Consider the following 14,257-nt stretch of genomic DNA (forward strand, 5'->3'; position numbering starts at 1 on the left):
GGGGGGGGATGGGAGGGGGGGAGGACTATTTGAATATTATATAGTACTTACTTGAATGATACCTTTATAAATTTCATTTTTTTTTCTAAAAAGATTACATATATATCTATATATATATATATATATTATCATATCATATAGATATATATATACGATATATATATATATTATTGAATGCCCCTTGACTTAATTAACATGAAACACAAAAAGATTGAAAAAAAGATTATAAAAGCTTTATTAAAGTCTAAAGTGTTTTTGAGTAGTCTGTGTGAAAAAGTCCTCCTTAGTTGCTGGAGCAGAATGCTCAAGGGAGTGACCCCTTGCTCTGAAAGGTGTCAGCTGGTGGAGTGTGGAGGATGTTGTCTTCATAACAGCTCTCAACCACAACAGGGCCAGCAGTTCCAGCTCAAGAGCTCTTTATTCGTCCACAAACTAGGAAACTACAACTTAAATAAGAGAGACGCTGCAGAACCTGAAGGTAAGAGTTCTGAATATTAAAATAAAGCCATAAGGAACTTGTCTTCAGCTGCGACATGGATGTGCATTTGAGTTTCAGTGCATAGACTATAAGGACGCACCGGCCTTGTCAGATCCCAATTATAGCACTGTTATAGCCGTGTTATTGTCTGAATAATTGTAGCAGTTGGAAACATATCTTGCAGTTATGTAAAGGTTATGATATGGTCAAGGATGATGGGTTTATAAATAGATTGGGATGAGCCTTCATAAGCTGAACAGGCTTTTCACTTTTTAAATTAATTTAGTTCTTTCTAACAAAATTCAGGTTAGGCAATGTTGGATGAGATGGTTTATCATATGGGATGTTATTCATAAAGCTGTACCTGTTTTAATTAATAGTTTGATATTCATGAAATTTTCCAGTTAATGAGTTAAAAACTATGTGAATAATTCCAGTCACACAACTGTCCCATGTTTGATGCTGCGTTAAAATAGCAACAGAGAGGAAGTAGATCATAATTGTGTAATCTTCCCATTACTATGTGTCTATACTGCTGTCCATATGATTTATGGGGGGAAAAACAAGTCAAGCAGACAACTGTTTTGGCCAGATTCCAATGTGAAAAATAGACATGGTTTAGCTACTTTAAATTAAATTTGAATACATATTTTTACGGACACCTGACTGAACGAGCTAAAGACACTGTTTTAAGCTTCTGTAAAAATGTACATTCTCCATGTACTCCAATACAGCTCTGTGTTTTTAAAACAGCAGCAGCACCAGTATGTAGAGAGTGGAGTGAGAAATGATGGCGATGAGCTGAAGCTGACTCAGAATACAACATCAGTGAAGTGTATAAAAGTAATAGATAACAGCAGAGGAAATGTGCTGCAGTAGTTTGATAACTATAGGAATTGGCTTCCCAATAAGAAACATCTCTTCTGATCCAAATAGCAGCGGAATATAATTAAACACTGTAAACTTTCCACCTTCTTTTATTGTTAATAATGGGGTCAGAAAATCTCCCCTCGGAGAAAATGCACGTCATATATGCTGAAATACTATTGCCCTTGCCTTCTTCCGGTTAGGAAGTCACTGTCGTGTTTCATCATACTCCAGCTTTGCTATGTTCCACAGCATCTTTACTGTTTACTGCTGTAGTCTATCCCCATATAGCTTCCATACACATGCAACATCTATCAATGAAATAACTCTTTGAAACTGTGTTATTTTAAAGGTTACTGCTTTGTTTGTTTGATTTATCGGGTGCTGATGTTATTTGGAGTTCAGTGCTGCTCTATTAGATGGAAATCATGTAACCTCAAATAAATCACTCCTATGTGTGTTTAATCTGGAGCTGTGCAACCCACACTCTGTTATTCCAGTTCATGGAAATTCACTGGACACTAACAGCTCTCGTCAATCACCCAAATTCATTATACAGTATACTCTGTTTCTGGTGTTTGAAACTAGAAATAAAAACAGCTTTTAGTGTTATTATTACCTGTGTAAGGATCTATAATTAGCAGGGATCATTTTAGAAAGATACAATGAACATAAATAGGATAAATAACACAACAACTTCTGTGGAAATATATTAGATCTTGAAATGTTTAATCTTCAGTTAACTTATTTCCAACACACGCACGCACGCACGCACACACGCATGCACATACACACAAACACACACACACACAAATACAAATATCCCTAATATAAAATGTCTAAAAAGCTTTTTCTTAAGATTTGAGGCTTACAAGTGGAGTAGGAATGTGGCCAAACAAGAACAGCTCTGGGGCGTCGGAAAATGCCAGAGAGGTTCATTCAACATATAAATTGTTTAATCAATGGAAGGTCTTTTTTTTTTACAAATGCATTTCACAGCAGCAGCAGCAGCAGAATGGTGGTGTAGAGTATAGTTGATCAAATGAACTTTTTTTTAGCCTTAACATTTCTGCTGCATAGCTGGTTCAAATTAGTTTGCTCATGGTTTCCAATACTGGAGAGGCTGTAAACACAGAAAGACTTAAAACACACCTCATGCGGAAATGTCTTTTTGTGCTACCCTTTTACTAGAAATAACAAACAAGTGAAGGGGAGACGTTCACAATTTTGCCCTTTCATGTACACACTCTTCCAGTAACACTTTGTTCTGAGTGTCATAAACAAGTATTTCATTCATATGCAATAAGGCATTTGCTGAAGTTTAGTTACATGTTAATAAACAGCCAATAGATGTGCATTTGTGCATTTCCTGCTCCAGTAAAAGAAAAAAGAAAAAAGATACAAAGACTGTAAAGCTTGTAATGCCGTATTCATACGATCACCATGATTTGAAAATGTGATTGTGAATGGCAATCATGTGGTTTAAATATGCATTATTTAGGTAGTGTGGATAACATATGGAATACTATCAGTAACACTACACATCTTTGTGCTACCAAGTCTCAAGAAACATACTCAACATATGAGCTAAAATGTCAGTCAGGTGATAGATACACACATGAATGGTATATCTATTGATGTGAACATGTAAATAAACTTAAGCAAATGGATAATTGCATATTAATTAAATACGTATTCATGAGACTCTAATAAAGCGTTTTCCTAATCCTAACGGACCCTGTCTTTCAAGCAACTTGCATTAGACGTGGTGGATTGCACTATTCACATGGGGAGATTGCTCTTTCAGAAATGCATTTATGTTGTTGATGGAGAGGGCAGAGATGAGGAACTGCCAATTAGTTTTATAGCCTTTGCGTGTCTGGAAGAAAATACCTGCACTTGTAACGAGACGGACGGGATCTCCGCGCGTCAAACAGGAATCTCGTGTTCCTAGAGGTGATGAGAGACACACTACATTAGGTGCTTAAAGTGTTTACAGCTAACAAAATAATAGCAGGAATTGTACCTGTCGTGCACTTTCTGTCAAATCTGACACGTATTGAAATTTCAAAAACATTCTCCCTGCCACTATCGTAGATTAAAGAAAGAGCTTTCTCTGCATATTACTTTCAGGTAGTCTTGCTGACCTTGATCATTTCCTCCCGCCTGTGTCATGCATTCTTTTCAATAACCATGTAGATGCTTCTCACTGACATGCTTTGATGTTAAAAACACTGCTGAGGTGAATTTACCTAGGAGGGAAAATAATATAGACTAGCTGAAGTTAAGGCATCTGAACTGAATGCTTTCTTTAAAGGAATATTCGCTAACAGAATACATCCATATGAATCATTACATCCTGTGTTATTTCACCGCAGTGTCTTCTGGGTCACAGCATGTTGCTGGTCGAAAGCATGTCAGTCAATATGGGAAGCAGCTGATTGGTTATTAGTAGGAAAGAAGCCTGTGAAGTGGTGGGACAACTCTAAGCTCTAAAAGCATGGCTGACAAACAGATTTATTTAACCAAGTTGAGTACAAGATAGCATGTTTTATATTGAAAATACATGTGAGGTAAAACGTGTGTGTCTTTTAAGGCAGCACACTTGAAGCCTCTGAGAGGATGTGCAAGGTGGCGATGCAAGTATTTGGTTAGCTACAGTTATTTTAACCTAGTGTGGTACCAGATATTTATATTTATAAAAGGACAACCTATGATTTTGTAGTATCAGCACAATAAGATTCACCTGTGTCTTGAAATCACTGTGAATACTAATAATCTGATGGTAACATGAGATTAATTTTGATCTGAAAGTGCTTCTTTTACATTTTCATTCTTCACATGCCCTCTGGTGGCACACTGCGAAGTTGCAGCACCCACAGCAGGGGTCACATGTTGGCAGCAATTCTGAGGTTATATGAATGTTATCTTCTGTTGAGGAAATAGGAACTAGCAAAAATTGCTTAATTAACTAACTTAGACATTTTCCACGTGGCTTTAAGTCCATTTCACCACTATTTGTTGCTGCCATTCTTCAAAAATACAGTGCCGTTTTAGTATCAAGTAGAACGTATGTGTGAAAGGCTGTAATTATGTAATGCAATTGGAATGAAAAGCATTTGTGTCTGTAAAATTTTTTTACAGAAGATTGTTTAATAATCAGTTATACCGGCTATCCCGAAGTTTAAAGTTGTATCGTCACATATTTTGGTGCTGAAAAGGGCATTCTTGCTAAAAATAACTACCAGCACAGCCTCCTTGTAATTCACTAGGCCTCTATTCCATCTAGAAGTGCCATCTTGATTAACAATGAGAGCAGCGACATTGGAATGAACATTCTGTCATGTTTCAAAAGAGAGAAGCTCATTGGCAATCTGATTGACCGTGAGGTTTTTTATAAATAATCAATGCCCTCTAAAATAAGTTCTCAGACAGGGTTATTCCTTAGCTTTAGTGCATTCTGAACTATTCAGACTTTATCTGTCCTCTAGTATCTGTTTAGGAAATATCACACAAATTGTATATGAAACATACATTTCGCAGTTTCCAACTGATAGATACTAGTATTCGTAAGTTAATATGTTTCTCTTTGTTTAACTGTTCACTGTGATTTGATATGCAATTAGAATTGAGTACAGGAGTAATTAGAGCTCTTCTTGCTAATGAATGAAATGGGGATCAGGTAACCACAGAATGAATACATTATTGCTTCCCCACCCATAGCCTGAACTAATTCATCCAACCAAGACCTGGACATCAATTCTCTCCAGCTTCACATGTAGTATTTGACGTTACAGTGATAGGAGATGGTAATACTTTACAATAATGCTTGCAAATATGATGTAAAGTGGAGTTTGATAGCAGTAACAGCTTAAATTTTCACACAGTCTTCGATACAGGCACGTGTTTTATATTGAGGCATCTGTCCTGTTTCTTGATGGAATGAGGTGCTGTGCACTGTTCTTAGATGTCTGATTTGCTACTTGACAGGGGTAATTGCATAAACATTCCAAAGCTAGGAGTGATTCATTGTAATTAAACAACAAGTCGCACACATTATGTCCTTAATTGCCTGTGCCTTTATAGATCAAGCAGTCACGAACCTAGCCGGGGTTTACCTAGGGCTGTTCAGTAATATGTGTTCAAGTAATTCATAATAAGGACAAAGGCAAGGCTATCAAATTCACTTGCTATTGTGAAGTGAATGAAAACATTACACTTCCAAAGCACCAGTGCACCCACCCAGAAAACATGGACATTAACTCCTTAGACTTCCTTCACTATAATCTCTTGAAGTAAAAATATAATATAGCTAACTGCTAAACAGCTGAGCAGATTGGATTAGTGTTAATATGTAAAGCGTTGTATCAGTGATAGCTGTATCTCTCTTGGCGTGTGATATATTATTACTGCAGGACTCTCTGTTCTTGTGCCAGTTGCAATTTCTCTAGTTGCATACAGCAATTATTTATTTATCCACTCGGGTTAGATAACATTATTCTTTTTACTTTGGCATACTATTAATGAATAATAAAACATAGGGTGGATATAGTAAATCCTACTAAAACGATAGCACTGTAAAACCATGATAAATTGATGGTATGGGCATGGTATGGTATAGTTTTAATTAATTTATTTTTTATTCTCATTAGGACAACAGCCAGAACCTGTCCAGGTGGGTGTTCTCTCTCAACACGTCACAAGATAAAGGGAGGAGAAAAGAATTCCTCTGGGGTATTAAACATAGCAGCCTGACAGCCAGATATCTCAGAAAGCAAAAGCCCTAAAGAAGAACTTGAGGGCTTTTGGATTCACCAGCTTCACGCCTGAGTGTTCCTCTTGACTAGTTCAGCCCCAGTCAGTAATCTGAGTGAGGATGGAGCCCTTAACCTATAGAAACACTGGAACCTTCCTAGCCCTGGTCTTCTACCTGACAGTGAGACATGCAGGGGCCGAAAAGCTCTTTCACAGCCGAGATCACTCAGACATCCAGGACCTGCCCTCAAGGCAAGCACAGCTTATTCAGACACCCGAGTCTGCGCAGGTAAGGCTTTGTCATTTCAATTTCATTCTGGAGTGTAAAGACAGCACAACTTTTTAAATTAATAAAAACATGTTATGTTTCAACTAGAAGTAAAGAATGCAGAATCCCATGCACTGCTAAGTTTATTTTCACACTGCCTGGTCTCTATTGCAGGATATTTTGCAAAGGATATACTGTTGTGTTATAACAGTGGTTCAGTGGTGCTCAGTCTTGTTCATTTACCACCAGTTGTAATTCTTAAACTGATTATATAATAGAGTAATGCAAAGCTCTTTGTAAGCCTTTGTACCCTTGTAAAGATGAACTCTTAGATCCAGTGAGGAACAACGAGAATAAAAGCCATTACATGTATAATTTCCCAGCATAAATCATCAAAAATTATAACTGCCTGTGAAACTGGCAAATGTGGTGAAATATCGTATAACAACACATGAATCAGGCATTTTGTAGAATATCAGCTGTCAAATTGTTTCACGCTAGATCATCTAAAATAGCACAATACTGTATAATTAGTGCATTGTTATGAGATATCTAGCATGCTTTTGTTGTAAATTGGATATAATTTGCAATGTAATTTTCTAATAATTTGGCTTTTGTTTTTATAGGAATTCCTAACAAAATATGGTTATGTCGAACCTGTTGGTTGGGAGGATTTAGATTCTGAGAATGTCCCCATGCCTATAGATGAGAATCAGGCCCCCAAAGAGCTGATTTCTGAGGGAGAACCACCATCTAGGTTCGGAGAAGATATAGAACAGCAACCGACCGAAAGCCCAGCCTACATTGAATCCCTGAAGAGCTTCCAGAGGGAAAACGGGATTCCGGTCACCGGCGTCCTGGATGAGCAAACCAAGGAAGTCATGAACCGACCCCGCTGTGGTGTCCCAGACCACAAAGCAAGCTCCAATGAAACAGCTTCAAATGAGACGTCCACCGCCTCCCAGGCCAACTCGACCACGGAGCTCGCTTCCAGCGACACAGAGATGGCACCTATACGGGAGAAGAGGTTCCTGTCCTGGCTGGTGGAGCATGTCAGGAAGAAAAGGGCCGATGTGTACACCCTGGCTGGAGATAGCAGGACCAACCAGGCATTCAGCAAGGCCACGCTGAAGTGGCGTCTGATGGAGGAGGGCTATAGCATGCACCTGTCCATTGAACAGCAGAAGAGTGTGCTAAGGCTTGCTTTCCGCATGTGGAGCGAGGTCATACCCGTGCAGTTTGTAGAGGATCTGACCTCTTCCTCTTCTGAGATTGACATCAAACTTGGCTTCGGCACAGGTGAGTAAAGGAATTAGCAAGCCAACGACTAAGATGTTAGGAAAGGGACTGCTTTAATCTCTTGACATTTTCTGCATGCAATAGAACATTGGTCAGTCTGAACTTTTGTGGCAGCTTATTCTAAATGTCCCTATCATTTACATGAACTTGAATATAACAAAATCATCTAGGGGGACCAAAGTTAGCAACCTACAAACCACAGCACCTAAAAAGAGGTATGCTTTTGAGATGAAAATGACATATTAGTATAGCGTATCTTAGGCATGTGCTTTAACATCAACCACTGAGAAATACTATGGCGGAACCATATTAATTCCATTAATGTAATTAAAAAATGATAAATAAAATGACAAATTATTTCTTGTATTACAAACTGCAGCAATAGACGAAGGATTCACATAGCCAGTTGGTAGTACACATGCACACACACGCACATGCACATGCACACACACACACTATTTTATGCATAACTAACTGAGCAAGGTGTCCTAACAGAAGAAATCATTTGGTAACAGATTCCAGTGTAATTACTATAACATGTCCTCTCTGGCTGATCCAAGGAAAATGAAGCAGCTGTTACAACTGAACAGAAACACAGATTTTGTTAGAGATAAATCAAATGCAACACACATCAGTGCCAACCGGCATCATGTTACCAACGCTCAGGGGTACAAACAGAGAAACCTGTATGACGTGAGACTCATTGATGACCTTGTTTCAGTGACATGGAAAGTCCTGTCTTACCACATTGGCTGGGAAGGAGGTGTAGCACTTACACAGCTAACTTTTTCCCTGATTTCCAAAACAGAACTGAAATTAGAGCTGGGTTCCTAATTATAATTCACAGAACTGTTAAATTCTTGGATAAAAATTAATTTTCCAAACAGCTTAAGGTGCTTTTGTATGAAGACCTAGTGAAAAACCTAAATTTTGAGGGAGAATACATTTTTATAGATAAACCATGGTATTTGTGCTTAGCACAAAATAACTGTATTTACAGTATAATTGTAAATCTCGAAAAACTACTCACTTCTAAATCTTTTGTAGTCATCTTTGTATTACTTTAGTATAAATACATGTTAATTTAGATTCATATGTTGTTTTTTTCTGACTTTATGTGAACGAAAAGACACACATTTGCCCATTTTCCCATTGGAAATAGTGATATTTTGAAATATCACTGTCCTGGTCACAAAAGCAAAGTTTGTGGGGAATAATAGCCATGTTCTATACAATGAAAAAATAAAAAATATTTTTTTTGTTACACAGTGTAATCAACATGCTTTCTGCAAAAAAACTTCTGGATCTGCTTGGAGGAAAGCCTGTTAGCATTGATGATCACAGTCTATGTTTAAAGAGTCAGCATTACAAAGGTTTTCCCATCTCAGGACATGGCGAATACATTGAACAGGGCACCTGATAACATGCCTGAGGAATCCACTGCTGTTCTTCTGGCAGTGCCCCCAGTTGACACAGGTGCTAACCAAGCTCCCATTCCTTGTTTTGCAGCACGTCACCTGGGATGCTCCCAAGTCTTCGATGGAGCTGGACAGGAGTTTGCTCATGCCTGGTACCTTGGTGACATTCACTTTGACGATGATGAACATTTTGTCGGAACAAACAGTGACCAGGGCATCAGTCTGCTGAAGGTAATTCACTTGATAAGAACATAAGTGATTTTTAGGAACAGAAAAAAAGGTCAATGGCTTCGACAAGCCTCCCACTTTAGATCAGTTTTTTGATTTTCACTTCCCTACTTTACTATCCATTTAAGTCATTTCTTGAAAGAAAAACTTTAACCCATTAATCTTTGCAATCTTTGCTTTGTCACATTTTGTACAGTAATAACCAGTAACGTAATGAGAATTTTTTTTTTACAAATTGGGCTACACTTCAAAACATTGGTACTTTACCCTACTTTTTCCACTTGTGTTACCTTATTTAGTACTTGCACTTATTACAAAATGGTATGCTCGGGTAATTCTCTTTGTTAAACATCTTATTGTTTATAGTTGCATCCTCTCAATCACAGAACGGTGTGCTAAGTGCATATAGTAAAGAGTAACTATGTGAATGACCCTGTATTGTTAAAGTGTATCCACAAATTCTGATAGGTACACTAAATGTGAAATACCAGGTCCTTATTATGAACTGGAACTGTACACAGCGGTTTTGAGAACTATTTCTGATTATAAAACAGGAAACATATCCATTTAGGAAGCATGCCAGTTTGCTCTTTTGGAGTGACACAAGCTTGTCCCCTCCCTGTCAGGTGGCAGTACATGAAATCGGACACGCTCTGGGGTTGCCACACAAGTACCGCACTGGATCGGTAATGCAGCCTAATTATATTCCACAAGACAATCATGTGGAAATAAACTGGCTAGACAGAAAGGAGATGCAGGCCCTGTATGGTAAGTTATCCTGTAGAAATATATGTAAATGAGGCAGGTGTAGCACTAAACTACAACAAATATATTTCCTCTGTGGCAGATACTAGTTCTTGACTTATTCTATTGCAGCATCCCCAGATCCTCAAAACATCCTATATTTACTGTCCCCACCCCCTCAAAGAATACACTTCTGACATCACAATGAAAGTATTTGAATTATATTAAATGCCCCCACCCTGTCTCACCCTCTCTTAAGGACACAAAGAATACTCTTTATTATAATGACACTTTTCCGAAAAGAAACAGAGAACGAAGTCTTTATTTTCACTGTTCTCTCTCATTTCTTGAGAATGGCGGAGTTTCCCTTTTTTTCAGACACATGTGATACACAGTCATTCTCACCCATACAAAACATTATAGGGTCGATTAATAGGTTCTATTGATAACATACTACAGCAGACAACTGGGTCATCCTTAGCTAAAAAATTAACTAACACTATGAACTAAAAAAATCCACCTCAGCAGCAACAGTTTGTTTCATGTCAGCTTGGAAAAGAACATCCTTAATCCTTTCGTCGCATCATATGATTCAGATTTGCATAAAGTAAAAAAAAAAAATGTTCATACATTTTAACAATGAGGGCCGCATTATGTAACGTACAGCACAATGCATAGTCAGCCATCGTTTGTGTTGGCGATTAAATGTACATTCATTCTCCAGGTATTTGCCAAGGTCCCTTTAACACAGTCTTCGACTGGGTTCGAAGAGAGAAGAGTACGACTGGAGATTGGATCTACCGATTCAACACCTACTTCTTCAGGTCCAGCTGGTACTGGATGTATGAAAACAGAAGTAACAGGACACGCTATGGAGACCCATTCCCTGTCAACATTGGCTGGAGGGGTATCCCCAGCTCCGACATTGATGCCTTTATTCATATCTGGACCTGGAACATAAATGCCCAGTACTTTTTCAAAGGTACATCCAGATAACAAAACTGAAGCTACATTCTAAGATGATCCAAAGTCATCATTCCATCTTTATTAAGTATTAAGCTACAATATGTAAATGGTGCACTATACTGATTGTTTATTGCATTAAAGGCATTTTTAACCCAAAAGAATAGAAACATGTGAAGGGACTGTGGAAATGAATGTGGTGCTGCTTTGGTGTCCTGCAGGTACTCAGTATTGGCGCTATGACCCTGACAATGACATGATCTTCACTGAAGATCCTGAAGGAGTCAGATATCCCAAGCTGATTTCTGAGGGCTTCCCAGGAGCTCCCAGCCCAATAGACACTGGGTTCTTCGATAAAAGGGATCGCAACATTTACTTCTTCAGGGGATCCCAAGTAAGTAGGATCTGCTTTATTTATCTAGGCAGTGAATGTTTGTGCTGATGGATAGGTCTGGATTGGCAGGGATAGCATTCCCACATTGCCCGACAAGCATGCCTCAATCCTGGAGTGACCTGCTCAGGAACAGAGAGAGCAGTTCAGTCTCCATGCTCATCCCTTCTCTTTTTTGAGACTGGTAGTGGGAATTAGGACAATGACATGGTGGATTGTGGTGTGGACTCTCATCAACCTGATCATAAACCCATATAACAGAGCAATGCAAAATGTTTCCCATTAGGAGAAACTTTGACTTTCTCAATACATAGTTCAGTTACCAAAGTCGGCCACTATGTGGTGCTAAGAATCCCAACAGAATAAAAAGGAAAACGGTAGCAGTACCTGAAAGCAGAAGTGATTTCAGCCACAATTATTTTCTACCTTGCCTTCACTGTTTTCACCTCAGTTTGAGACACTTATTGTCAAAGGTTTGTGACCTGATCCCAATCACTGAGACCCCTAAAGTCTGGTAAAATTTTTAAGAAATAAATGAACCAAAAATAGGATTTAATATCCTTAAACCTTGCATTATCACAGAATAGGGTGAAACCGTGTTGTGTTCTTACCATGCCCCTAACAGATAACAACATAAGAAGCTCATATTTCTATAAGTATTTTTATAAGTATTGTATAATGACATAAGGCTGTTGATACATTGGCTTGAGTTCCTTCAAGACTGCCACTAAATGATCCAGCTTTTGTCTTCTCTCTGTTAAGGTGACAGCATTCAGTGTTGACCTGAAACAGAAGCTCAGTGGATACCCAAAGCAGATCGTTGATGTGTTCCCTGCTACGACTCCTGGAGATCATCCAATTGGGAATATAGACTCTGTCTATTACTCTTATACAACCAATTCCATCTATTTTATCAAGGACACGCTGTACTGGAAGGTAGTAACGGACAACGATAGGATACGCAATCCCTCCTATCCCTTCAACGGACTTCTCCAACAAAACAAAGTCTCAAACAGCTGGTTTGACATTTGTGACGTGCATAATTCAGTCCTATTAATGGGTAGCAAGTAAAGCATGAGCGCTTAATATGCCTTTGTTTTTATGCATATGTTTTACGCTACATTGTCACATTGTCAATATGTTGTTTTATTACTATTTATGTACTATTATGCTCCCCTCAGTAACATCAGAATAATACAGTTTAAGAAAGTGTCTTGGAAAGATGCATAAGAGCTAAAAAGCAGTTGATGGAATATGACTGAAGATATGTTTAGTTGTATTGTTGTGGCAGTGCCCTGTACTGAACAATGCAAACTCTAATGCATTGTCTTTCCTGTCTTTCTTATGTCAAGCTGCTGGCAGTGAACGTGTTCCACAGGATAAAGTCAATGATCAGGTTAAGAAAACTTCCTTTCTGTTGAAGTGTAACTGAGGTTGTAGTCAAGCGGCTGTTGTGTAAGGAAAATAATTTTGACCCACCAGACAAACTATATGGGATCCACCACAAAACGAACAAAACCCAAGACTACAGTACTTGATTCATACCACTTTTAGTTGTGTATTTCTAGTTTGGTACCTTTTTTTAGGTTAAGTCCTCCTTTCTGATAAGAAAAAAGCACTAATGAAATATTTAAATAAATGGTTTTGAGAGTAGAAGTGCATCCACTATAGGGCACTGAAAAGATTGTTAAACTGGTCACAAAAAGTGTTGACTAACTATAGAGTATAGTTTTACACAGAGTAGCAGAGTAGCAACTGGGACAAATAAACAATCCTTAAATGGTCTTGTGTGCTAAAACATTTCTGTTTAGAAAATTCTGACTGCAAAATCTGTAGCAGGAGTTGGCAGCTGTGGTGTTGGATTGACATTCCATTGCTGGTTTAATATGAATAATTCATCATCTTTAACACCTGGGCTGGGCTTAATTTGCTTCAGTATAATATTTAAGGTCATGGTTGTAAAGAATTGAACAAAAATATTACGCAAAAGATTATAAACACATTGCATTATTTTTATATACGATGCACTGTAATGTTTATTTTGATAACCTTTGTGTATCTATTTGTTAATGTATTTATGCATTGTATAGTTCCATTAACAGTCCATTATATGTATAAAACAGGTTTGAGATGTTTCATAGGTTTTGTTGTACATTTCCAGGATAAAAAAAATTAAATCCTTTCCATCGCATTATTATTATTATTATTATTATTATTATTATTATTATTATAAAAATGCCAACTTGGGATATTTTTTTGTATTTGTAACTGAAAGAAATCATCTTCTGTGATACAAGAAACATGCATGTTCTCATTTTATTGAATTGTGCCCATTGCAGTCAATACTGTAATTGTGTAGAAATTCTAACATGACGCTCATGCTGAGGACATATTGACAAATATATAATTTATCAATTTGACAGGTGGCAGTTTAAACACAATATTCCTTGTTTCTTGTGCTGGTAATGCTTCAAACTTTATTATTATATTATGCATCTGAGTTTAAATGAAGGTTTAGCTATTGCAATAAATAGCACTGAATGTTAGCTGTCAGTTAATTGTGAATTACTGTTTAGTGCACACGTTAATTGCAATATTGCTACTGTAGCTAAATAAAAGATACATGTGTTTAGAAGTCACTTCAGCTAGCTGCAATAATGTAGAATTTGTTTTTTTTCATATATTTTAACTGTGTTATATTGTTTATTTTAAAGGCAGTATATAAAATTATATAATTACATTGATATGTGAATGCTTTTTACATTTATTATTTTTATTTGGGCTAGTTTTTCACTGAAAACTTCAGTGAAAGTATAATTTTTGTAGTTTGACTGCTGTGATAATTG

The 14,257-nt window shown here is 37.5% G+C and overlaps 1 protein-coding gene across 1 annotated transcript; it reads left to right on the plus strand.

The window, feature by feature from the left end:
- The first annotated feature begins 388 nt into the window (after positions 1-388).
- Positions 389-13,588, plus strand: LOC121296943 (matrix metalloproteinase-21-like). The gene is made up of 8 exons (XM_041222891.1): positions 389-478; positions 5,998-6,389; positions 6,995-7,667; positions 9,177-9,316; positions 9,940-10,081; positions 10,782-11,039; positions 11,242-11,414; positions 12,174-13,588. The coding sequence occupies exons 2-8, from the start codon at positions 6,222-6,224 to the stop codon at positions 12,480-12,482; spliced, it is 1,863 nt and encodes a 620-aa protein (XP_041078825.1). The 5' UTR covers positions 389-478; positions 5,998-6,221; the 3' UTR covers positions 12,483-13,588.
- Positions 13,589-14,257: the final 669 nt, after the last annotated feature.

The sequence above is a fragment of the Polyodon spathula genome, chromosome 22 (assembly GCF_017654505.1).
Source record: "Polyodon spathula isolate WHYD16114869_AA chromosome 22, ASM1765450v1, whole genome shotgun sequence".
Classification (NCBI taxonomy): domain Eukaryota; kingdom Metazoa; phylum Chordata; class Actinopteri; order Acipenseriformes; family Polyodontidae; genus Polyodon; species Polyodon spathula.